The sequence below is a fragment of the Notamacropus eugenii genome, chromosome 1, assembly GCF_028372415.1.
Source record: "Notamacropus eugenii isolate mMacEug1 chromosome 1, mMacEug1.pri_v2, whole genome shotgun sequence".
Taxonomy (NCBI): domain Eukaryota; kingdom Metazoa; phylum Chordata; class Mammalia; order Diprotodontia; family Macropodidae; genus Notamacropus; species Notamacropus eugenii.
The window spans coordinates 612,670,393-612,696,159 of NC_092872.1; the positions used below are offsets into that span (position 1 = coordinate 612,670,393).

General features: G+C 48.7%; 2 protein-coding genes across 11 annotated transcripts in view; both read right to left on the reverse strand.

Annotated features, from left to right (window-relative positions):
* DMTN (dematin actin binding protein) overlaps positions 1 to 15,263 on the reverse strand; it is a 50,437-nt gene extending 35,174 nt beyond the window's left edge. The window contains exons 1-3 of one of the 10 annotated variants that reach the window (XM_072634941.1): positions 8,158 to 9,249; positions 6,375 to 6,553; positions 3,776 to 3,924 (exon numbers count right to left, since the gene is read on the reverse strand). The gene's annotated coding sequence lies outside the window, so the exon portion shown is untranslated. The other 9 variants (XM_072634938.1, XM_072634932.1, XM_072634929.1 and 6 more) reach the window with 9 other exon arrangements.
* A 1,214-nt stretch (positions 15,264 to 16,477) lies between these two features.
* FGF17 (fibroblast growth factor 17) lies at positions 16,478 to 19,308 on the reverse strand. The gene is made up of 4 exons (XM_072634951.1): positions 19,048 to 19,308; positions 18,639 to 18,816; positions 18,152 to 18,258; positions 16,478 to 17,116 (listed from the first exon to the last, which is right to left on the reverse strand). The coding sequence occupies exons 1-4, from the start codon at positions 19,075 to 19,077 to the stop codon at positions 16,823 to 16,825; spliced, it is 609 nt and encodes a 202-aa protein (XP_072491052.1). The 5' UTR covers positions 19,078 to 19,308; the 3' UTR covers positions 16,478 to 16,822.
* Between the last annotated feature and the right edge of the window lie 6,459 nt (positions 19,309 to 25,767).

Below are 25,767 nucleotides of genomic sequence, written 5' to 3' on the forward strand. Positions count from 1 at the left end.
AAGGGAGGCCAGAGGCCAGAAAGGACCTCTCCTATACCCTTCATTCTTTCTCCTGTCCCAGGCTTCTCTCTCCAGTTCAGACACACTCTGTCTTCCTCCTCCAGCCTTCACTCTCGTCTTCTGCTCCTCCCTCCTTATCTGAGACACCAGCCAAGTGCTACCTCAAGCCACCCACCCATCTCTATGGCAACCAGAACCTCCAAGGCCCCCACACTGCCTTGATAAGACCCACCCACATGGGCCTCCCAGGTTCTTCCCTCCTAGCCACTCAAGCCAGACTTCTCACTGTAGGATGGGGGTCTAAGTATCATCATGGAGTGAACATGCCCAGATCAGTGGCTCTGGGACGACAAGAGGCAAAAGCCCGATTTGAACACAAGTTCAAGAATTTTAGGGTTGGAAGGGACCTTAGAGAGAGGTATAGTGGAAAGAATTGGAGTCTTAGAGTCAGGTGACCTGACCCCAGGTCCCAACACTTAACTTGCTGTGTGACCTTGCTGAGTAACTTGAGCTCCCATTCCCTAGGAGAATGTAAGCCCACTGAGGACAACAACTCCCTCTTTTGTATGTGTATGTCCAGCCTAGGCAGTGCCTGGAGCAGAATAGGCATTGAACAGTTATTGAATGATTGATAACTTCTCATTCTGTTAATAGTTTTGATGATAATGATACAGACTAAATAACTTTTCTCCCTTCCCCCAACTGTTGCGAGGAATGTGCAATATTATATATATGTGTATGGATATATTTAAGCATGTATATAATTTATACATATATGTATATGTATGTATATGCATATATGCATAAATATAAAATACATATTATATTACTATACTATCATATATATATTATACTATAGCTACTATTGTCATCTAGTTTAACTTGCCTCTAATTACTGGTATACCTTCTGTCACGTCCTCTGTTCCCCAACCTTCTCCCCCGGGGTGGGGTATATTGGAGCAGCATATCCAGGAAGAAACTCAGGGGAGATACATACACATATGGACGCCACACCCTCCTAGTCCCTTGTAGTGGCAGCAGGGTGAGGGCAGGCATGAAATCAGCCCACACTGACAGTCAAAAAATTAGGAAACTAGGTCCACATGAGTGTGAGTGTTGGGGTTAGGGGCAGCTCTGCCCCAAGGAATTCCTGTCCAGTTTTCTCAAGGTCTTATTTATTGTTCTGTCTCTCTCTCACACATCCTCTCCTTCTTTCCCTTCTCTCCCTTTCCCTCCCTGTTTTTCCTTCCCTTTCTTTCACCATCTTTTCTCCCGGTTTCCCCTTTCACCCTCTCCCATGCTCTCTCTCCCCCAAGTTACTGTGGCAACAGTTGGATGCCTGAAATAAAGACTGAATCCAGCTAGGTCACAAGTTTCCAAAATGGCACCTTGGGCTGGTTGGGGGAGGGCATGGTCTAAGTGACACTGTCATTGTATGGGTAGGGATGACTAGTAGCTGACCAGTGCCCTGTATGTACTCTGTTGCCTGTCACTAGAAATGCCACCGATGCAGAATTAAGCCCCAGTCTCTGGCTTTCTCTGAGAGTTTGTTGTTTTGGGAAAAGCAACACAGCTGTTTCCTCTCGCCTCATTCTTTTCCTCTCTTTTCCATAGCAGCCCCATGCACCTCCGTCTGCTGTGTTTAGGGCTGTTCTGGGCCTGACATACCATGTCCAATAGGCGGTTCTAGCTCTAGTCTGTGAGGAGAGGAGTGGCCAGATGACACGAGCATTTCCAGGCCCAGACCCCATGCCTGGACCTTCACCTAGCAGCCAGATGCTCTGGGGTTTTTAGTAACTAGCTCTCCAGCAGGATGAGGGCAGGTGGGGGAGGGAGAGAAATGCAAGAAACAGCCAAGGTGACCTCTGTCCTCTCTGAATCTATGGGATACCCTTTCCACTTGAGTCGTATCATGGTCAAAGTTAGGGGTACCCTATCCTGTCCTCTTTCTAATATGTCCTCACTGCCCCTCCCCTGCTCCAGGTGGTTCTCAGTTCCTCTGGTGCCCATGTTCTCTCTCCAGCCCCTATTTATAGCTGGCACTACTGGCTGGTAATAGTGTCACTTATCCAAGCTGCACTGATTACCACTGTGGGAGAGGGAGGGGCCCAGGATGCTATAGGGATGATCCCCCTATGCCCTAAATTCATCTGCCTGGGGGCATCCCTTCTATGGAGCTAGGAAGAAGGGATTTTAAACCATTTTGGCCCTAGTTTTTACACAAACACGCACACACACACAAATGTACATGTTTTACATACATGTTGGTAGTCTACATCACACACATGAAATAAGCATGACCGGTGTGTTAGTGCCTTCCCTCTGAAATCATACCCCATCTACTCTTCATATCCCTCCCACGCTCACAGTTACTGCTGTGCTCTCTACCCCATCAGAATGTGAGCTTCTGGAAGGCAGGGGGGATGTTATTATACTTTGTATTTCTAGCACTCACCACAGAGCGTGGTGCATAGTAGGCTTTTCACACATGCTTGCTGACTGCTTGCCTGCCTGAGATGCCAACATGGTTGTTTCATGCACACCAATGCAAAAACTTACAAGCTGTTGCATAACACACCACGCAGGGAAACATAGTGATACATAACCATATCACAAGCACAGGCATTCACCCACGCACCCTACTGACACACTCTTCAGATGACACCCACTCCCATTGGCACCACCCACTCACTCAGCCATCCATGCCATGTGCTTACATTTGTCCACACACACACACACACACACACACACACACACACACACACACACCACACACACATACCCTCTCATGTACCTCCTCTCTCACAGAGTTCTCCAGTACCTGGTACACAGTAGGCACTTAATAAGTGTTTATTGTTTGAGCTCCTCTATCCCTCTAGTACACAACAGAGTACTCCTCTATCCCTCCTGGATCCCCTTACCCAGCTCTCCAGATATTCCCAAGGTGACAGTGAACTACAGACAAGAGACAGGGAATGGGTACCATGCCTACTGGGCAGAATGTGGGAAGGAGGAGGTATGAAGAAGGAGGTGAGAGAAAGGACAGGGTAGGGTTGAGGTGCCCTGGGGACCTTCCTGGGCCTAAGACTTTGTGTAGCCCCCATCTGCTTCATGTACTTCAGGCTCTCCTATGTAACAAGTAGCAGCAGGGTCAGGGCCTGAAGCCTCACCCTTCTAACATCCTCATTCCTCAACCAGCCCTGGCCCAGAACCATTGTGAGTTAACTCTTTGTGCGCGGCCTGGAACAGGCCTGGATAAGATGGGGACTGATGTGGTCCACTCACCTTTGTAAATGGAAATGATAAACCTATGGTAACAAGACCAAGCTTTAGGTTGCTACCTAACTCAGGAAATCCCTCAGGGGAGGGGAGGATGCTAAGTTTCAGATTATTCAACAAAGATGCTAACACTTCCCATACCCCTGTGACCCCATTCACTCCTGAAAGAAGGCAAGAGCAAGCAGATTAGTTCTATCTAGATGCGTGGGACAGATCCTCTGTAGCCAGGGCAGAGATCATACAATCCTAGGTTCCTGTTCAAACTGCGGTCCCCCTTTCTCAGTCAAGTGGCCAAACCCAGACACAATTCAGCTTATTTCAAGGAATGGGCCCATCCAGAAGGCCTTCCTCCAAAATAAGGGCAATTATCCTGCCAAGGTAACCACTCTCCCATTCCCCCATCTCAATTCAGTCAATCTGGGGTGGGGGGAATGGTCCTTGCTGCCTGGCTAGAGATGTCCCACTGTGAGTGAGAGAAGGGAAATGTGCCACCTACCTCCTGAGAAGCTCCAGAGCCCTGGATAGCCGTGTGTCCTGGGTGGTAGATCGAGGAGAGGGGTAGGGGGAGATCAAACACAAATCCACTGGCCTTCCTTTACTCATCCACCTAGGTAATGGTCTTCTCTCCTGGCAAATGGGCACTGGCTTTTCCAGAGTGAAAAAATAAAAATAAAAATAACAGGAAAAAAGCCAGATTGGGGGTAGGTGTTTGGGCAGGAGTCAGGAAAGGGGGTGGCTAGCCTTGGCTAAGCAAATTTCTGTCTTTTCCATGCCCCCAGCCCCCTCTCACCCATGTTCCCTGGTTCCTTGTAGCCTGTCGGGATGATCTCTGGGTTTGAATTGGTCCCCTGATGCTGGGGAGCCGGTATCTGGCTGTCAGGCAGGGCAGCTGGCTAGATGGTTGGCTGGCTGATTTCCTCCATACACACCCTCCAAGCTTCCCCACCCTAGCTGATAGCATGTGTCTGGGCCTGAGCAGTGAGGGAGGGAGGAAGGGAGGGAGTGAGGGAGTGAGTGTGTGTGTGTGTGTGTGTGTATGTGTGTGTATGCATACTCTCCATTGGAGTTAATGCCTGAGCTGAGCTTGCTTCCACCCCTGCTCTGCTGCTGGCTCTAACCATTTCAGAACAAGAGGAGAATTAGCTCAGCATCATGACAAAGCAGAATTCCCACGACCCACCGTCCATCCATCTGACTGTCAATTTTTCTTCTTTTATCACACTCACAAACAAACACACACACACAGACAGACAGACAGACAGACACACACACACACACACACACACACACACACACACGGTATCCTCACAAAGAAATGAACAACTCCAGCCCTGGCCTAGGCCTGTCCTGTGATCCTAAGAATACCTCAGCCTCCAAATACCTGGAGAAACTCTCTTCTGCTTCACCCTTACAAGCAGCAGGGGAGTTCTTCAGGGTGGGCAGTACTCCTGGACAAAGCCCTCTCAGGGATGCCACAGGGCATGGTCTGGGGGCAATAGTGGTGGTCGGGATAAAGGAGGAGAAGGCTAGAGGTATTATAGTGGCTCACCAAGGGGGTTAGGAGTTAAGAGAAAATGAAAGTCTCAGGATCTTTGGAGCCCTAGGCTGCCCTACCCACCTAATTGAAACCCCCTACCCACACCTGAGAGCTGAAGTAAAATGAGTAGAAAAGGCCCTATTATTTATCAGGTCTGCTTTTTCCTTTCCTTACCTCCCTGTATATACACAGAGGATCAAGTGATCTCCCCCTAAAACCCTGAAAACCTCAAACCAGGCACATTTCTATAAGGGCCAGGCCACAGGAATTGCTCCCTCCTTGTCAGACAACATAAAACATTCATGGGTTGCTACCAAGACTCACAGGAACAAAAAGCCTGGGGAAACTGAGGCAAAGCTGAAGAATCCTCTGTACCCATCCTTTCTCCCACCTGCCAGGAGTGAATATGGGCGCAGCTCCGTCAGGTCATGGATAGACCAGAAGCTCAGATCTTCAAGTTCTCATGCCACTTTTCCAAACTTCCTCTTTCTCATCCTGTCCTCACTTGTATACCTCAATATTCCCCACTGTTGCCCTAGTAACTGCTACCCACAGTCAGTCAGTAGATGGTAGCAGCAGTTGTCCAGGAAACCCAGGATTTGAGGAAGGGGTCTTGGGCATTTTTATGGCAAATATCAGGGTATCTAGTCCCAGGCATCTAGGGGAAATATTTCCTCTTCTCAAGGGTTTGGTAGAGAAGGCAAGAAGAGGCATTATTAGGGGACAGGGTATACACAATAAGAGGGAGGAGACGTTAGGTGGGGGAAAGAGTCAGATGAATGAGATGAGCAGAACTGGGTGGCTTATGAAGGCTGATATAATCCTGGGGTGAGGGAATGCAGAAGGGCATGTGGAAATGTATAGAGAAAACCTGGAGAAAGAGAAGAAAAATCTGATCTTTATAAACAGAAAAAAAAAAAGAGGAGGAGAACAGATGAAGCCCTTGGAAGAAGCATATAACCTTTAGGAAAGGTGGAAATGACCCTGGGAATGGGCAATACAATATCTTTATTTTCCCCTCAATTCTACTCTTGCTGCACCCTGAATCAGAGCTCACATCAGTAACAGTGGGAGGCCTATAAGGAATAGGTGGCCTTCTGCCTAGGAGCCTGGGAGAATATACCTCCCTTTTCCCCAGTTTCCTGCTTCTACCTCAGCCCAGAAAAAAACATCCACATGCACATACCCTAGCACAGATGTGAGGATAAAAACCAGGCAGCCTTCTATCATCAGCAGCCTGAGATTAATCCTTTCCGCCACCCCACCCCAAGGACCTCCTCATACCACTTCTTTCCCTTTCCTGAAAACCATCACTGTAATGGAACCAGGAAGGTTCCTCTGGGGCTGGGAGAGGCTGACACCCAGAGGGCAGTGAGAGGGATAACTGGGAGCCAGGGTGGTGGCAGGAGGAAAAGAGGAAGGTCGGGGGAGTACATCTCTCTCTCTCTCAATAGAAGCATAAGTAGGAGGGAAGCGAGGGTTGGGGACTGGGGCGGGGGCTAAGGAGATGAAGGTAAAGGATGGAAGTGGGGGGGGGGGGAGGGAATTCTTGCAGTACCTTTAATTCAAGGCCCCTGGGCATGGGGCTGAGGTGCAGCAGCAGCAGCGGTGACACAGACCTCCATCCCTCGGTGCATCTCCTCCCCGCCTCTCGTTGCCACGACAACTTCCTGGCCAGATCAGCAGCAGCAGTAGCAACAGCAGCAAGGAGGAGGCAGCTCCTCCTGCTTCTTCTTCCTGATGGGGGGGGTGGATGGGAGAGGAGGGAGAGAGAGAGAGAGAGAGAGAGAGAGAGAGAGAGAGAGAGAGAGAGAGAGAGAGAGAGAAGAAAGTGGAAGAGAGAGGGAAAGAGAGAGAGGAGAGAGAGAAAAAGAGAGAGGGGAGAGAGAGGAGAGGGACAGAGAGAGAGAGAGAGGAGATAGTATCATAGAGATGGGGATAGGGAGGTATGGATGGAAGAAACGGGCAGTTCCAAGGAATCCATCTGTCTTCCTTGTTCACTCCTGCCCTTTGTTTTGTTTTGCTCTGTGTTTTTAACCTCCTTTGAGGTAAGGGGTGGGCTCTGTGGGCTATCTCTGGGGACACCCTCATTTCAGGACCAAAGAGAGGTGAGGACTGGCCTTGTTGGCAGGGGGGAATAGGAGATAGAAAGCCTGGAGTAGAGTTGTTCAAAAGTAGTGAGGAGAATAGGATAGGGAATGACAGGCCTGGACAAAGATATGTACTTAATGAGGCAATCATATAGATGCTCCCCATAGGTGACCTCAGATTGGGAGAGATACAGGCACAGACAACATGACCAGAACCAGGACAGGGCCAAGATTCTGACTGAAATGCCAAATGAAGCTGAGGATACCACCTGACCTCTCCCATCCCATCACAGCCCTCCCTGCTCTAGTTCCCAACTGCAGGAGGGGGTGGGGAGGGGGCCTGAAGGATCACCCTCTCCCAATCCCATAGTCCCTCTCATGTTCAATTCCCACTTAGTCAAAGGGCAAATAAAGTTATGGTGGAGCAAGTATATTTATTCTGCCCCAAACTCTAGGAACCTGATGATGTGCCCCTTGCCAGAAATGACTATACATAAGTCTTTCAAACCAAGCTCTAGTGCACAAGGGCCTGGAGTGTCCGGGCTCCCCCTACTGACCACAGCTGTGGGCTGCACACTGTCAAGGTCATTACCAGAATGAAAAGTAGCATTTATCTCCCAGGAGCAGTAGAGGGGGAGAGGCTCTTGAGCAAAGATGGTTGATCATTCCCTTTCCCCCAGAATCCACCACCTCATAGCTATGAATGGGCCCTCCCAGGCCTGTGGAGGACTTCCTCTTTTTTTCTGCTTCTGTCTTTGGCAATAACTCCCTCCCTCCCTCCTTTTCTCATGGGAAGGAAACACTCTAGCTGGCTGAAAGAAGAGGACAACTTGATCCTTTCCCCCTTGTCTTGCCAGGGTCAAATCTTCTGATAGAGGCCAGAGTGATTGGCAGAGTAGTTCTGGGAAGCAAAAATTCCCATGGAGGGGTGGAGCCAGAATTAGCCCTTCCACAGGATCACATTCCCCACCCTGAACCACCCCCATCCCACCCAAATAGGATCTGGGAGTTATTTTATGAAGGTACCTCCTTTACCTCCTGGTAGAATATATTCCCTTACATACATACAGGTAACTCAGCATAGCTTTTGGTTGCCTAGTTTCCAGTGGTCAGACGGAGAGACACTTGCCATCTCAAAGTGGCCAAATCCAGGGTTCTGTGAAGAGCCTTCCACTTTCAGAGATGTCCCTACCCGGTCTTTGATTCTTTTAACCAGGAGGAAGGTCACTCATGCCAGCTGTCCAGACTCACCTCTTTCTTGGCTCCCTCTCAGCTTCCTCTGCTCACCTTGGCCTCAGGCCTGAGTCAAAGTCTAGGCCTGCGCAGTGGGGCTTTTCCATCTAACTCAGTCTCACTCCAGTGCTCCCCTTTCCTATCACACATTCCTCCTGCCCCCTCTCCCATCCCCCTCTCAAGGCTTCCTAGGCCCTGCTGAGGGAGGTTGGAAGGAGGGAAGCTTACCCAACAGAGGCTAAATATTAACCATTGACCAAGCTGGGCTCCAGAGAGGAAGGAGGAATAAAAGGGAGAATGATATAGGTCAAGGGAATTCAAGTTTTTCAATTGTGGGGACATCATCAGATACTTATGTGGATATGGCCTGATTATTAAAAATTACAATCACCGATTGATCCACATTTGCTATCATGTCGCCTGGTAACAGTCAGTGACACATCTGTAGCTTGTGGTTAGACCCTTATGGTCTGCTGGCAGAGCCCTAGTTAGAGATATTTTTTTACTAGGAGCAAAAAACAAAAGGTGGTAGGAGTGGCCATAGGCAGTTTTGAAGAGGACAGTCCAACTGTAGGTCAAGTTGTGTTGGGAAAGGGGGGCAGCCTGCTTCCCAAAGAATATGGTGGCCCTTATACCCATGGAGTGTGAGGGAAGGATGGCCTTGAGAAGGAGATGGATTTCAGGGGATGGTGTGGCCCTGGTGGTTGAGATGAGACCAACAGCCCAGCAATATGTTCATTCATAGCCTTAACTATTCTCACTCACTCGATTAGAGGAAAGCATACCAACACTGGTGCCCTGTATCCAAGCCCAGGGTTGTCCACTTTAGTTAGAGGGTTGCACTTGAGGACACAGAAGGCCATATATGTCCTTGAGGCTGCAGGTTTTCCATCCCTGGCCAAGCCCATTCACTCTGTAGTAGTTAAGCCTCTGCCTATGAAGTCTTGGGTGCTATCTAATCAGGAAAAAATGTTCTGAGTGTCCATGATATTGAGCAACGAGGAATGAAGAAGAAAAGGAGGGGCAGGGACCTAAGTTATAGGATTTAGAGCCATCATGTAGTAGAGCAGTTCTTAAAGTGTGGTCTGGGGACTACCAGAGGGGCCTCCAGATTCTTTTTTCACAACAATACTAAGACATTTTAATTTCTAATAGAATACTGATATAACCCACATAAATAAAAGTTTTGAGGAACCCTCAATAATTTTTAAGAATATAAAGGGGTAAAAGAAAAAAGTATAAAAGTAATGGAAGCAAAAAGTTAGAGAACCACTTATCTCAACCCTCATTTCACAGATGATAAACTGAGCCCCATGGAGGAGAAATGAGCAGACCATGATCACATAGTTAGGAGAAGTAGAACTAAAATTCAAAACCAGATTCTCTGGCCTGAAATCCAGCACTCTTTCCTCACTGTCTCTCCACTAGACCAAAAACTAATTGGGATTTAAACGTTTGCCAAATGTCGACAGCTTGTTAGAATGACTCTAAAACTCCAAAACGGTCCAACGATAGGCTCATGGCTTTAGTTATTCTCACCCACCCCATCACTGTTTTCATTGTTAATAATATATGTGTGCAGTGCTTTACATTTTGCAGAGCATTTAAAGATCCAGTATCTCACTTTATCCTCACAATAACCATACGCCCTATTGGCAGCATGGAGTCCATGGTAAAGGCACTGGGCTATGAGAAGCCCTGGGTCAGAGGAAGGTATGTCACTTCTTGGAAGCCATCCAGAGAACCATACCACAAACCCATCCTCTGCCTCCTAGTCACTTAGCTCAATGACTTCATAACCCTGGCCACAATGGTCTCTCCTTGTCCAAGCTATCGTGTATACTATTAGCAGATTCATCTTCCTTAAAAAAAAAAAATGCTTTCATCATCTCACTCCCCTGCTCAAAAATCTTGCTTACTGCCCAACATGATAAAGACATAGATTAAAAGACTCTCAACATTTTGCAACAGTCCTTAGACCTACTGGGACCTCTTATTTTACACATGAGGAAACAGTCTCCAAGAGGTTCAAAATCCTTAGCCTGGCCCTCAAAATCTTCCAGGATTGGGCCTAGCCTATTTTTCTCTTCCTACTCACCTTCATAAACCCTTTATGGTGGTCAATGGGGTATATTTCCTCCAGAATGAGCTTGATTCTTTTCTGCCCCCAAGCCTTTGCTCCTGCTATTCCTCCCACCAATAGGTTTTCCCTACCCCTCTCCTTTTTCATGTGCCCATGAAAATCCATTCATTTAATAAATATTCCTCAAGAAAAGCTGGAGTTCCCCCCTTCCCTGTCGCCTACAACCAGGAAGCTTTTCTTGACCGCTTTAGTCCATGGTGATGTCTTCTGAACTCCCCCAAGAAAAATAGAGCCTATATAGGATTCCCTTATACCCATAATTCTGGGGAATCTTCTCTCCCCAACAGAAGCTAAGCTTCTCAAGGGCACAGACTGTTTTATTCATTGCTGTATCTCATACAGTGGCTTAGACCACTTTTGTGCACACAGTAGACATTCAATAAATATACGTGTTGCTTGGCTAGGTGCTTAGGTACCATTACCAATGTTCAATTCTAAGAATTCTTCATGGAGAAATAGTGGAAGGTGACTCTAGAATTTACATATGGCTTCCAACACATGGTTTCTCTCTCTCTCTCTCTCTCTCTCTCTCTCTCTCTCTCTCTCTCATATTTTGGAAGCAATTGAGGTTAACTGACTTGCCCAGGATCACATAGCTAGTAAGTGTCTGAGGCCAGATTTGAACTCAGTTCCTACTGACTCTAGAGCTGGTGCTTTAGCCACTCTGCCACCTAGCTACTCCATCCTTCCAACATGTGGCTCTGCCTCTGAGCTGCTCTGAGACCTTGGGAAAATTCTTTCCTTTTGGGTGCTTTTCTAGTGAATTTTCTTTTTAATCTACCTGTCTTAACTTCTCCTTGTCTACAAGGGATATCTGGAGAACAGAAAATATTCTTTCCCAGTGTGCTTCAGAACTCCTTAGAAGAAACAAGTGGAGGCATCATTATAAAGTGGTATTATTACTAGCCACAGTTAGAACACAGCATCACAGCCTCAGATAGCCAAACACCCAGAGCTCATCTAACTTTAGCTATACTAGAATGAGACTTCCATTCTGTTTGTCCTCGGAGAAGTGGTTATTCAACCTTTGCCAGAGGCCCTCTTGCTCTCACCCAGTTCCATTTCTGGATAGCTCTAATTTGTTGAAAGTTTTTCCTGACATCACAAGCCTACATCTGCTTCTCTGCAAACTCACTCCTATTGTTTCTGTTCTGCCACTTGGGGCCAAACAGAACATGTCTATTTCCTCTTCCAGGTGACATAGATTTTTGAAGTTGGAAGGGACCTTAGAGTTCTAGTGCAATTCATAAACAAACATCCCTGCTACAACTGAACTGAAAAAATCATCACCCAACTTTGCCTTGAAATTCTCCAATGAGGGGAAACCCACTCCTTCCCAAGATCATCCTTTTCATTTTGGCATAGATGTAATTGTTGGGAAATTTTCCTTTTCATCAAATCTAAATTTGCTTCCTTGAAATTATGTAGGAAAGTATGTAAATAATAACACTTGGATATAGTCAGCTGGCTCTTGTTTGCTTCTTCCATAATATTGCCTTCTCTTTAGGGTGATCTTGGTCCTTTATTCTGGTCTTGGCAAGGTATCCTCTGAAACTCTAAATCTGTTTACAAGACTGGAACAAAACCTCTGTGCATCCTCACCAAGTTTTGAAAACTGCCCCCCGCCATTTATTGTCTTCTTAAAGGGTAATACCTGTAGTAGCTTCCTCAGAGAATCTATATGAGATATAACACAATCAATTCAAATTTGATAAAGCACTTTGTGAACTTCAAGGTGCTAAATATCAACTTTTAAAAAAATTAGCCAATAACAATCACTATTGTAATCTATCACAACAAAATATCCACAGACAGTAAGATTTTCTGGCATTAAAAATATTCATTTGTAAAAGATTGTATTGAAAATTTGCACTCCCCTCTCTACACTATGCATAATGCCTTCTGCAGATGCTGACCTTGCCCACCCCTAGTCTTGGCTCTCTCTGCCAAGCATCTTTTTTTTTAACTGTGGGGTTTTAAAAAATTAGTGAAAATCTATTCTTTTCTCCCTACCACCTTCCTTTCTCCATTAGGAAGAAAAAGAAAGAAAAACAAAGCCATTGTAACAAATATGCCATCTGCTTAGCATCTTAAGGCAACACCAAGTAAGGGTACCTTTTCTCTATACACAGAATCACCTAGAAAAGTGGTCAAGGTATTCTAGGAACATACCACAGCCTTCTTTCAAAAATAAAACCAGCCCCAACAACTGGTCACAGGGACTGCAATTCCATCTTTAGAGATTTGAATTTATTACGTTCTCCCTTTATATGGCTCCCACTTGTCCCCTTCTCTCCACTTATCTTTGCCACCACCTTAGTTCATGCCTTCATTACACCTCCAATCTGGAGTGTTGTAATAGCTTCATAACTAGTCTGTCCAAGCCAATCTCTTTCCCCTCTCCAGTCTGTCTTTACAGAGTTACCAAAATAATCTTCCTCAAGTCCAGGTCTGACCATGTCATTTCACCATCTCAAAAAAACTTTCAATGACTCCTTTCATCTATCAAATTAAATTATACATTTCTTAGCCTAGAATTAAAAGACCTCTGCAGTCTGGCTCCAACCGGCCTTTCCAGCCTTCATTCGTGTTACTGGGCACTACCTGCATTTGGACAGGCTGGTCCCTCTACCCAAAATGAGCTCTCTTCTCATCTCCAAAGATTCCAAATTCTTGTCTTCTTTCTTCCTTTAGGCCCCCCCGTCCTCCCTGGGATAGCCTTCCTGGATGATTCTGCTCCCATCTCAAATTCGGTCCAGATCTCAGTTTTACCCTATCACAACTTTCCTGGTGTTATGGTTATCTTAGCACATGCTTCATTCCCCAGTGTAAGCTCCCTTCAGGCAGGGGTCTTTGTCATCTGTATTCCCAGAACCTAGTACTGTGACCTGCATAGAGTAAGCACTTTATAAATGTTTGGTGTATGAATTCATGAGTGTCTCCTTTAAAATTCTTGGGAGGGGCAAATGAAATTACACTTAATGTTATTGAAGTTATTATCAAATGAGATATAATATTCCTGGCAAACCTTAAATATCATGTGATTATCATTATCTTTTAAGTTAATAAATATGTTTATCAGGCACTTTCCCCCATGCATGACAGATACTACAATGATGATACTGGATACTGAGAATGAGGAGAAAGAAAAGAACGTAGAAAGTAGAGATAAGGGCCATCAAAAACAGACCCGAGTCCTTCCCAATTCTATCCAGGACAATCCCTGGACCCAGGCTTGTGGGGTTGGGAGGGGGGTATGGAGATACCACCCTTGACTGCACCCTTTACTATACACTGTCATTCCTCCTCAGTCCTCCCTTCTCCCCTCCTCCTTCCCCCCCCCCCATTCCCTGCCCCTCCCAGACAGGTCTCACCTCAAAAAACAAGAAAGGAAACAGTGAGAGCTTTCTCCAGTTGGCCCCCAGAGGCCTGTCTCTGCTGGGGACGCCAAAGAGAGGGAGGGAGAAAGGGAGGGTGGGAGGGAGGGGCCAAGAGAAAGGAAAAGAAGAAAGCAGAGGCAACACAAAAGCCCCGGGTCCACCTTTGAAGCTGTTTCTAACCGGAGGGAGGGAGTAGGGGGAGGCAAGGCCAGTCAAAAGTTTTAAAGAAAGTCTCAAATTCCAGTAGAAACCAGAGGGATTGCATGGACTTTCTCCTCCCCGCCCCCCCCCCGCCCCCACTTACATGGCAGCCTTAGAGCACACACACCTCCTTCCCAGCTCCCTAAGCCAGCCTGTCACACCTGGGGGGCCTCAGACCATTGTCCTCTAGAAAGGCTGGGGGGTGTTGACCCTACTTTGAAAATTCTATTGAACGCCAAAGTTATCAGTTGCTGCGGCTGCCCTTCACCCCAACCCTCGCCCTCCCCCAACCCACCATCAGCTCCACAGCCTCCTGGCAAGGATTAAGCTTCTTTGTGATGGGAGGAGGGAAAGAAATGCAATATGGTAAAAAGCAATTATGACAGGTTGGAAGGGGGAGGGGAGCCTGCCATGGGGGTCTGAAGGACCTCCCTCTTGGCTGCAGCTACCACCTTCTAAATAGTTCAGTGCCGAGGGGCGTCTGTTGGAGGCGGAGAAAGTGGCTGTTTGTCTCTCTTAGCAGAGAGACGAGGGCGCCGTCCCCCAGTTCCTCCCGATGCCCGCCAGTTTAGAAGAGGAGTTTGCCCCCTTCCCCACTCAAATTTCTAATGTTCCCTTTCTAGAGAAAGGGAGGTGTCTTTCTTTCATTCCGCCGCCAACCTGACTACACCAATGAAAATCCTTCAGAAGGAAAAGGGAAGGTCCAAGTCTCCTTCTTATGGGGAAACTGAGGCAGAGCCAGCAGGCGCACACGCGTGTTTACATGTGTGGATTAGAACTCCCTCCTAGTGCTGCGCTGAGGCCCGACCTCCTGAAGAAAGGTCTAGGGAGGAAATCTCATAGCGCCTTGGGTAAGGGTTTGGGGGTGGGGGTGGAGTAGTGTGGCGGTGGGAAACTGACCTCACACCTTGCCAGATTAAGCAGGGCAGAAAAAAAGGAAAGGGACGGAGGGAGGAAAATAGAAGACCGCTTTTTGTGGTGGCTCTGTTCCCCTTCCTGGGGGACGACGCAAACCTTCACACCCCTGCCAACCCACCCACCCAGAGGTTTCTGGCAGGGTGCCCCTCAGAGTGACCCCAGGGAAGGGGAAGGGGAGGGGGTACCCTCACTTAGGTCTCTCCCCGCCCCCATCCGTGCGCACCAGGCCCTATTATTCCACGCACTGAGATTCCCATTCAGGTGTGTCCGCTTCGCGTCCGCAGGCCGGCCTGGCCAGCCTCGGCGGACCACACCCACTCTGCCCTCTGAATAATCACCACCTCTCAGGTTCCCATCCCGCCTCACCGGATCGATCGGAGCAAAGCTGGGTATCGGGGGATCTTTTCCACCCTCGCTCTCCGCAGCTTCAGGTGTTCCGCGGGCCGGCTCGGCCGCCACTGGGAGGCGGGCTGTAGAGATTGGGCCAGTTCAGCAGTCTGGCCACTGGGGAGCCCTGGGGCAGTGCCACGGCCAGGCCGGGGGTCTGGGTGCCCCGCGCCATCCTGGCCAAAGAGGGGGGCAGTGTTTGTGTGTGCTGTGTGCGCGCCTGTGTGTGTAGGGAGGGGGAGAGACTTCGCTTCTTTCTTTGTGCTGACCCTGACTGTTGCCCGAACCCATCCTGCACCCCCGCCGCTTCTCTGGTCCCCCTCCCCAGACTTGTTCAAGTTAGTCTAGTGGGTTTAGTTTTCGCCACTGTGGCGGGTAACACACACACACACACACACACACACACACACACACACACACACCACAAGAAAGACGCAAGCCCTTGGCTAGGTCACATTATAAAACTGTCCCTTCCCTCTTGGGGGTGGGGGCTTCCAGACTGTCTTCCTCCCCTCCCCCACTCCACAACTAGGACAAGTCTCCTTCTTCCCCGCACTCCCCCGATAAAGTCCCTCCCAGAAGCCAAAACTTCCTGGGCCAAGGTTGTGCAGGTCCTCCTCCCCACCGCACTAAAAGGAAGTTTGCCAAGTCTTTCTTTCCCTGGGCTGCCGACTCTCGGCCTCCAGAGCTGCCCCTGGCGGCGCCCCCTCCGCACCTATCCCGCCGCACTCTGCTCCCAGCTCTCCCGGGCAGAGCGCCTCTCGTCTATCCCGCTTAGCGTAAGGCGCTTCTCCGCCGGCCTCTCGGAGAAGAAACTTTGTTGCTAGTAGATTATCGAAATTGCTCGATTCCCTTCGCCCTCCTCTCAAACAAAAAATCCCCTACCCTTTGCAGGAAAATGGTTTTATTCGAGGAGTGGCAGAATGGTGAAATACACATAGGATGGCCAGCCTTTTTTTTTTCATTCTTTCTATTAAAAAGTGGGACTGGAGAGGCTGGTTCCTACAATAAGGATTCATGCCAACAGGGACTGGGGAGCAATAGCGACGAACGCGGAGCAAAATCTGAGGAGAGCTGTCCAAGAGTATCTGCGAACCCTGGAATCCATCTGTCATATGTGTGTCATTTCTGAGCCGTTTCCGCTCCATTTCCCTGGAGAATGGAGTTAGGTGTCTGTGTTCAGAGCGACACTTGGAGTTCTCACTTTGGTCTCTGCCTAGTTGCCCTAAGCTGGAGCGCTCTCGCTCTCGCTCTCTCGCTCTCGCTCTCGCTCTCGCTCTCTCGCTCTCGGTCTCTCGCTCTCGGTCTCTCGCTCTCGCTCTCTCGCTCTCTCTCTCGCTCTCTCTCGCTCCCCCTCTCCCCCCCATCATCTCTCTTTTCCTCCCCCGCCTCCTCGCCCTCTCCCTCTCTCCATTCCATATGTGATCTGGGGGGTATCACCTTCTTGGTGGTTTTCCCCAAGCCCCAGGACACCCCCATTTTCTGCTGCAGTCCTGTCCCCTTTCAAAAGGAGGAGCTCTTGAGTCCCTCGGGGTCCACGGGGCTCCTCTGTGAGTCTGATGGGGGTGACCTCCCCTCCCTCACCCCAGTCCTTGTTACAGGAACGGGGGTGGGAGGGTTGGTTCTGGGCCAGGATGCCCACTCTTCTCCCCGACTACGTGAGGGGTTGAGGTCGCCGGGTGCGCTTGGTCCGGCGGGTTGGTGCTGATCCCACAAACTCAAATTGCTTTTGCCTTTCCCCGTGGTTGGGGAACTGCAGCTGGCCCTGGTAGAGACGCTTAATGAAATGGGCCTCCCGCTGGTTCTGCCGGCTGCGGGAGGCCTGTCTGGGCCGGCCTTGGCGGGTAAAAGCCATGAACCAGCCCTCGTGGCGGGCGTTCTGGAAGGCTGTGTAGTTATTCTCCAGCACAATCTCTGTAAACACGCAGTCTTTGCTCTTCCCACTGGGCTGAGGAAGGAGGAAAAGAGGGGTTCTGGGATGGGGGTCCCAGTGGAGTCAATTATATCTCTATAGGGATACCTTGGGTGCAGTCCTTGGGAAAGTCTGCATTTAGCCCTGACACCCTAGCGATGCTTCCCAGACTCCTTTCAGGAGTGCGATTAGCAATGAATGGGGTAAGGAGGAGAGGGGAGCTATCACCCACTAATCTCTAATGGGGAGGCTGTTGTGAGGATTCAGAGGATCCTTCTGAAGTTTTAAGATCCTTCCCTATAGTCTTACTGTACTTAGTCAATACAGTTTGTCCTCTTCAGGCATATTAAGGCAGCTTTTGGACAGGGGCAGGCTGGTGCCTTGGGCCCAACACTCAAAAGGATGCGATGAACAGACATTTTTAAAAAATATATATGGTTAAAAAAAAAGAATGCACATGTTTTAAATGCCAGAAAATTCTATATAAGCTAGCATTTAGCTGTGCATTTTTATAATCATTTTAAGTTCTAGGTGTTAAAAAGAAGGTACAGAAAGCATCTAAGTTCCAAATCTTGCCTAATTTATAAATGCCGACACTTCATTATATCCTTTCTTTAATCTTCATCACCCACCTCACAGAGCCCAGGGCCTCAAACATAGAGTAAGTGCTCATAAACACAATTTATTAATACTAGGGGAGATAATCTATAAACAGAGAGGTTTCTTTGGGACCACCCTCAGATGCATGGGGGAGAAAATTTTACTCATTAAGACTCAGGGAAGAGGTGGGGGTTGCTCATTTAAGGGTCCAAAGGGGAAACAAGGAGCTGGCCCAAAAATGAAGGAGGAATTGGAGAAAGATGGAGGAACAGGTGTTTGTGGATCCCTACCTCCTGCTGTTCCCAGGGCGGCTCCACCAAGGTGTTCTGACCCCAGGTGGCCAGCAGAGGGAGGAGGGATGCCATAGAGGAGCCACTCCGACCTTGCCCATCCCACCCTCCACAGACACCTGTGTCATAAAACTCAGTTCTCACTCCCACCCATGAACCCCTTTCCCCACCAAGGCCTCACCTTCCCAATGAGTTTTCCCCTCTTGCTCATGCAGATGTATTTTTCACTCTCAGCCCCCTTGATGCGAACCCGGCTGCCAAATGTATCTGTCTCCACTATGAGCTTGGCTGTTTTAGAGGTTGGGGTTTAGGTTGGAGGTTCAGAGGAGAAGGGAGGGAGAGAGAGAGAGAGCCGTCCGTCGGGGCTGCCGGCCTGGGCCCTCCACCCCTCATAGTGCAGTGGGCCGGGAGGTGGGAAGCAACTACTTTTTGGGAAGCTAGAGCTGGGCAGGTATTTATTTATCTTTGTTTTTCATCACATGATCAGCCACAACCCCAGAGCCAGGTTCACTCTCCCCAACCACCCCCACCCCTTCTCAGTGTGAGCATTTGATCCCTTCCTGCTCACCCTCAAAAGGGGTCATTGTTACCCAAGTGACATTTTATGTATCCCTTGTCAAGATTGAGGAGGCAGGGGTAGGGCTGGGGAAAAGTGGATTGGGTCTCACCAAACTTGTTGCCGTCTTCAGCAGTGGCGGAGATGCGGCGCCCAGTGACCTGAACATGCTTGCCGCTGGTCCGGCTGTAGAGCTGGTATTCTCGGATCTGCCGCCGGCTCAGCTGGTCAGTCATGGCACCCTGGTCCCTCACATACTGGTTAAAATTAGGAGACGCGTGATTCTCCCCCTTTGCAATTACCAAGGGAAAAATAGTGTCAATTTGCTTTGGGCACCACCACTACTGGCCCACCCCAAAGGAGAAGGGGTAAAGGGTGAGGTTGGTCTTGGTGGGGATAAGAAGGTAAAGGGTGGAGCAGGAGTTATGAGGAACATATAAGCATATGCTCAAAAGCCTGAGAAAGGAAAGGATAGAAGATTCCATGCTCCATATGTTCAGTGACTGACCCTGCACCCTCACCTGTATGCTTCTCTCTTTTCTCATTTCCATTCTTTCTAGGATTGGAGGGGGAAAATCTAACCTAATCTCTTCATTTTTTAGACAAGTAAATATGGGCCTAGAGAAGGTAAATGATTTGCCTAAAGTTATAGTGAGTTAGCATTAGAACTGGGAATAGAGCTCTCCTGAGTTCTACTTTCCATGGCTACAAAGGGAATATCACCTCCAGGTCTCTGCTATTGGGCAGGTCCTGCCAAGCCAGGTGGAGGTAAGGAGATGGAGAATGGAAAAACACAGGAGACAAAGAGAAAATATGTAATTCTGCTAGGGGAATGGAGGTGGAGTTGAGAACCAAGACTCAGCAGACTTAGGCCTATTTACCATGAAGATAAACTTCTCTCCTCCCTCCTCTCCCACATAACATCCATTAATAGAAATTAAGCCTGTTACATGCTTTGAAATCCCTGGCAAGGAGCAGGAAAAACCAACAGAGTGAATCTTGGTGGGTCTTATGAGGGTTTCTTTGTCTCCTAAGCCATTGGGATATTTTAAACTAGGGGATCTTAATTTAAGGTCCATGGGCTCCCAAAAGGTCTGTAAATAGAGGGTCCACTAACTTGGATGGGAAAAGCAATTACATCTTTATTTTCAGTAACCTCTAACTGCAGTCTACCATTTTCTTCAACTATTTGAAAGCATTATTCTGAGAAGGGGTCCATAGGCTTCACCAGACCGTCACAGGGGTATACCCCCTAAAACGGTTAAGAACCTCTATTTTAAACAATCATCAGTAGAAGGAGGTGGGTTTCTAGAGAGCTGACCCAGGAATTCTGAGTCATGGGTGGTCCACTTGACTTTAGCCTCCTACCTGCTGGTCTCTAGCCACCCCTGGACTTGACAGAGGTCTTGTCACTGCTTTATATTTAAGGGTCTGGGTGCCCTGTTGGGCTGGAAGGAGAAGCAACAGCAGCCAAAAAATGTTGCCAACTCCAGCTGCCTTCACTGCTCACGCCTATGCAGATACTTGAGGTCACAAAGTTACCACTGCTTGGCTGTCTCACAGCTGGAGGCTGGCCAGGGGTGCTGCCTGCTTCTTCTGGACAGCTGGAGCCCAGGATAGGGACATGGGCATGTGGAAGTTTTGGGAGGGGGTAGGGGGGAGAAAGGAGGAGGCAGGCAGGTGAAAGATAAAAGCATGGACATAGCAAGGTTTGAGTTCAGTTCCTACTTGGGACTGTTTGTATGATGCAGGGCAAGTACCTTCTCTTTGGCCTCCGTTTACTTATTTAGAAAATGATGTTTATATATATGAAGAATGCTTGTCTTCCTATCTCTTACCTGTTCTATAAGTCATGTTCCACTGTGCTCTTGGCTCATCTATCTGTTGGTTCTTGTTTTAAATGCATGTTTGTATGTACATATATACATATATGCATTTTCTATATATTAATATAGACATGAACTCCCAAGTTTTATATATAAATATCTATCAAAAGTCCCAAGGCAAAGGATTTTCTTTCCCTCTTCAAAGTATCCAAACATAGCTTTTCCCCAAATTCCATCTGCCCTCCCCCCTCCTAGATTTGGGTTCTGGGGAGCTTGGCTCAAATATGTTCCAACATCCTCTCTGCTCAGGTGCCTGACTATCTAATCCTCTAGAGGAAGCATAGTATAGTGGAACAAGAATTTGCTTTGGAGCTGGATTCAGACCCCACCCCTGACTCATACTGACTGCGACCCCAGACTTTAGTCTAGGCAGTTCTCTAGACTATGAATTGTCCAGATGATGCTTCCTTGCACTGGTAAAAGAAGTTTTCTTCCCCAGAATTCCCCATACCAGAGAAGTCACAGTTCCAGCCCCTACGCTCCCTTCCCAACCCCGCCCCATTTTGCCCTAATCCCAATCATCTGGATCGAGTCACTGCAAGAGGAGCGATCTCTTGGAAGGTCCCCTTCTATCTTCTATTTGGGAATTTGTCAAGGGGAGGCCGAGGCTATTTCCTGAGGCTCAGGTCACTTCTCTCCTGTTCCTCAATTTACCTCTGCCTCTGGGCTAGTTTCTAACACCAATTACTTCTTAAATCTAATTCTGCCAACCCCAACTCCTCGTGTTGCTCTCCCACCAATCTCCACTCTGCCAGGTCCACCAGGTAAATGCCCGGGAGGCCAGCAGGATAATGAAAGGCCTCAGCCCTGGAGTTCTGTGAGAACTGAGGCTGGCTGGCTGGGAGCAGGCCCTGAACCCCTCAAGCCTCCTGGCTCAGGTTCAGGTCCCCCCCGCCCTTCTTGGCAGGCAGCCTTATTCTCCCTGTCCGTTCCAGGTCAGAAGCAGAGGGAGGGGCCATCAGCCCCAGCCCCCCCACCCCCAGCCCTGCACAAAGGCTGCCCCACGCCCCCACGGCCCACAGCCCACAAGCCGCTCTCCCCGTGGGACCTTGCCCAGCTCTTTAATGCCCCTGCTGTGGGGGGAACCTCCCCTTCTACCCGCCTCAGACAGCTGCTTGTCAGGCAGCCCCTCAAGCATGGCTATAGTCCGGCCTGCTTACCTCCCCCCACAGGGGGAGCGGGGGCACTTCAAGGGGGAAAAGGAGGGCTTTGCCACCTTCCCTTCCAACTGAATGGGGCCTCAGGCCGGGCAATAAACGCCCAGTCCCTCCGCACCATTGTGCTAATTCCCCTTCCAGAACAGGTTGGGTCCCACCCCCAGCCCCCCCTACAGTCAGGCCGAGGCTTTCTTCTCACTCTCCTTGGATGTGTGAAGCAAAAGGCCTGGAATGGGGTTGGAGCAAAAGGGGGAAGAAAAAAAGGGGGGGTTGTCTCTCTCTCCCACCCCCCCACTGCTTCAAAGGCAGACCCTTTCCCTCTCCCAGAGAAAAGGCATTTACCTTCAAAAAAAGTCCCAACTGGATGTGAAGGGAAGCCCCCAGCCTCAGCCTTGGGAACGCTAGGCAGGCCAGCTCTCCGGCACGGTTCTGGACCAGTGCATTTTAATAGTTGCACTTTTATGGAGGATCACAAGAAAGGATCCAGCCTCGAGAAGGGGCCGAAGCTTGGAGTGGGGGGAGGTGGACTAGTCAGGAGGAGACCTGTAGTCAGGCTAGAGGTGGCAGAGGTGGTGGTGGAGGTGATGGAGGCAGTATTTGTAGCAAACAAATTCTGGATGAAATCCCAACCAAAGTGCTTGGGTTTGACCCTTATTGCCCTGAAGGCTCGGAGTCCCTGAAACCTGCCCTGGACGTTTCAAGGATGCCTCCCTCCAGAATAAGCAGGAAGATATTCCGTAGGTGATATGGGTCTGAGGCCTACCTTCTTCACATTCATTGTTGGTGGGGGGGTACAAAATTGGTTGCAAAATTAAATCAGTCCCTTTGGACAGCTGCTGCAAGGGCAGCATCTTGCCACATTCATCTCCCCCACCCCGGACTTTTGCCTTTCTATCTTGGATTCCCTTTAAGTTTGCAAAAGACTTAGATAAAGAAGTGAGATAGAAAGAGGGCAAGAACAGAGGCAAGTGTGGTCAGGTAGAAGTGGAAAAGGGGGGAGACAGAGGAAATGTAAGAGGCGTAGTCTCTCCAGTCTCCTCACCCTCTCTGTCCACTCCATCGTATTGCATAGTATCCAACCATACAGTGTCCCTGTTTGGGCCAGATACCATAGGACTCTACCATCATCCCCCCAAAAGCAGCCAGATTTGGGGTTAAGAAGAAAACAAAATAGTGGGGAGCTCTAGCCTACCTGGGTTTGGCAGCAGCAGAGGATCAGGAGCTGAAAGCATCTGTAAAGAGAGAGAAAACAAATCCAAGGTTTGGTTACACACAGACACACAGACACACACAGACACACAGAGACACACAGACACAGACACACACACACACGTGCGCACGCACACACACATACACACATATCCTCATCCTCATCCTCCCATCTAGTCAGAGTGGGCAGCCCTGGAGTCCGAGTAAGATTAAACTTCCATCAAGGCTGGAAATGGTAACAAAACTCAAGTCAGCACACAGACTTACAGAGTGAGGTTTGCCAGGAGACAGGAGGCTCCCATCACTGAAGAGATTTCTTGGGGAGGATGCCCCCTCTCCCCCCAAAACTCAGAGCAGATGTGGACAGCCCCTGAGGTAGAGTCCCAGAACAACCAAAGAGCTTGGAAACACAGGTCCTCAAGGGGGGGAGAGGAGGAGAGGGAGAAGGAGGAGGAGGAAGGGGAGGAGGAGGAGGAGGGAGTCACAGGGAGAGCAGAGGTGTGATCTGTCCACCTTCCAGTCTCAGTGTGACTGCAAAACTCCAGACTTGGGGGGTGGGGGTAAAAGAGGGAGGAGGAACAGGGGTGGGGGGCTTCTCTCTTTCTCTTTTTCTCCTCTATCTATCTCTTTTCTGATGGGCTATCCAGAGGTTGGAACCAGTAGAGCCTTCCTGGAAAACAGGATGGTCCCCTTAGCTTCCATTATTCCTGTCTCTCCCACAGACCCAGAATAGAGTCGGCTCCTCCTTTTCCCCAAGTTGTATTTCATTCTCCCTCAACAGTAAGTTGAGGCTGAGTCAGGGACAGGATGGACATCTTCCTCCAACTTTTTTGCCCTGTGTATGGGGAATCCTTTAAGACCTTTAAAGGAATTACCTTTTGGGGGGGGGTGGGAGTGGGGGGGGTGGGCATGGCTCTAAGCCAGTCACTTCCATCACTTCCCTTGTCCCCGCCTCCCCTTCTCTCTCCAATTTTCACCAAGGTCTGCCCACAGGGGAGGGAGGGGTTAACTCTGGCCTGAGTGGCAGCAGGTGCTCCAAGTGGGGGTCTGGGGGTAGGGTCCTTAAAGCCTTCTGGGTTTTGTGGCTGGGGTCAGTACTGCTGACTCAGGACAAGGACTCCTCTAGGATCCCCAGGTCAACTTGGAGTGGAATTAAAAGGAAGAGTGGTGTGGGGGTTGTGCCTGAGATATGGGGGTGGGCATAGGACTGGTAACCTTTTCTAGTAAGCTAGTTGTGTGAAAACCAATGACCATCTTCTTCAATGTCCCTTTGCAAGGTGACAGCACATTATTTCCCCAGGTGCTTGATTTTATCTGATTTGAGCCTTCTCCTTTTAGGAACTCATTGAAGGCTCTTTTCATAGATTGTTTCCTCTGTATTTTATACTGTGCCTAGTATAGAATAGAACTCAGAAGATATTTGTAAAATTTTTTTAGATGCTGAAAAATGGGAGCTAGGGAAAGTTGATCATCAGCTTCTTGGAGTTGAATTTCAGCATAGTAATCCGAGTGACACTGTGTGTGTGTGTGTGTGTGTGTGTGTGTGTGTGTGTGTGTGTGTGTGTGTGTGTGTGTGTGTCTAATTGAGGGAAGGCCTCAGGTATTCGGGAAGTTACCTTCACACGAATCCCAGGTTCAGAATATTTTTGCATCCTGTCTCCTGGGGTTCTTCCAAATTTAGCTAGAAAGGGCAGAGAGGAGGAAATGAATTTATTTATTTATATGAGGTTGGGAAGGAGGAAGCTTTCTTTCACCTTTGGCATTCTCTCATCTCCTTGAACTCTAGCGAATCCTCAAAGCTGTCAGTAACACCGCTTCCCCCATCATTCCCTGCTTTACTATCTTAACGAGGAAGGTTGGAGAATCTTTCTAGTCATTCTTCCCTTGTCATGGGATGTATATGCGTGTGCTTGCAATGCCCAGGGAGTTGTTTTGTTTTTTTTTTAAATCACAGAAAAAGTTTTACAGCTCAAAGCGTTTTCAGTCTGAATTCCTCATATTATGTCTCAGAGGAGCAAAGGTCACAGTTGTAACAGCTGCCTATCAACAGATACGAAAACTCTGGTCTGAGTTCAGTGCCGTTTCTAAGGCTCACCAATGACTTTTGACAGCAGTGTGGGGGAACACCGGACATAGGGTACAGGTACCATGAGATCCTTTGTCAACTGCTGTCTGTGGTTTTTCCAGATCTGGAATTCTTTGAGTATGTAATACTATACTCCTTCTATACATTTCCTTATTTCCCTGCTCCCTTTCTCTTCCCTTGAGGTGGGGAGAAGTTACCTTGCTTCCAAGTGAACAGGAATGGGTAAGAAGAGATGAAGACTGAGAAGTGGGGATACTGATCAAGAAAATGATGGGGTAGCAGTCCCTGCCTGGTTCTGGTCCATTCTCATTGACCAATCAGTTAATGGGAGAGAGCCCATGGACAAAGATCCTCTTCATGAAGGAGGTGCTCATAGCCAGTGCGTAGGCCTCTAGCCAACCCTGGGTCTCCATGATCTTCTTACATAAGTCCATCTTTGAAGGGGCGTAGTCCTCCCTGCCCATCTCTACCTCAGGCTTGTCCTCCTTCCTCTTCTGTCCCTCCCACACCCAAAAGTCAGGAGGAAGGGAAGAAAGGCCTCATGGCCCAGGTAATATTGTACAATGTGGAAAGTACACAAGATTTGACTTGAAGTCAGGGGAAGGGGAGCAGAAGGGAACAGGCATTTACATAGCTCTTACTAGGAGCCAGTCATTGCGATAAGTGGTTTTTACAAATGTGATCTCATTTAATCCTCACCATAGCCTTGAGAAGTAGGTGCTATTATCATCCCCATGTTACAGAAGAAGAAACCTGACTTGCCCAGGGTCTTCACCACGTCACCCCGCTACCTCCGCATATGTGGCCTCTACTTCTGGGTCTATTCACTTTGTGATCTTGGGTAAGTCACCCCTTTGTTAGGCTTCAGTTTCTTCTCATGTGAAAGGCTGAGGCTATTCTGGA

Coding starts and splice junctions, on each gene's coding strand:
- FGF17 (XM_072634951.1), bottom strand. CDS start 19,077: ATGGAAATGAGAAAAGAGAGAAGCATACAG. Junction 18,259..18,638: donor TGAAGACGGCAACAAGTTTG/GTGAGACCCAAT, acceptor CCTCTAAAACAG/CCAAGCTCATAGTGGAGACA. Junction 17,117..18,151: donor GGGGAAAACTCATTGGGAAG/GTGAGGCCTTGG, acceptor CTCCTTCCTCAG/CCCAGTGGGAAGAGCAAAGA.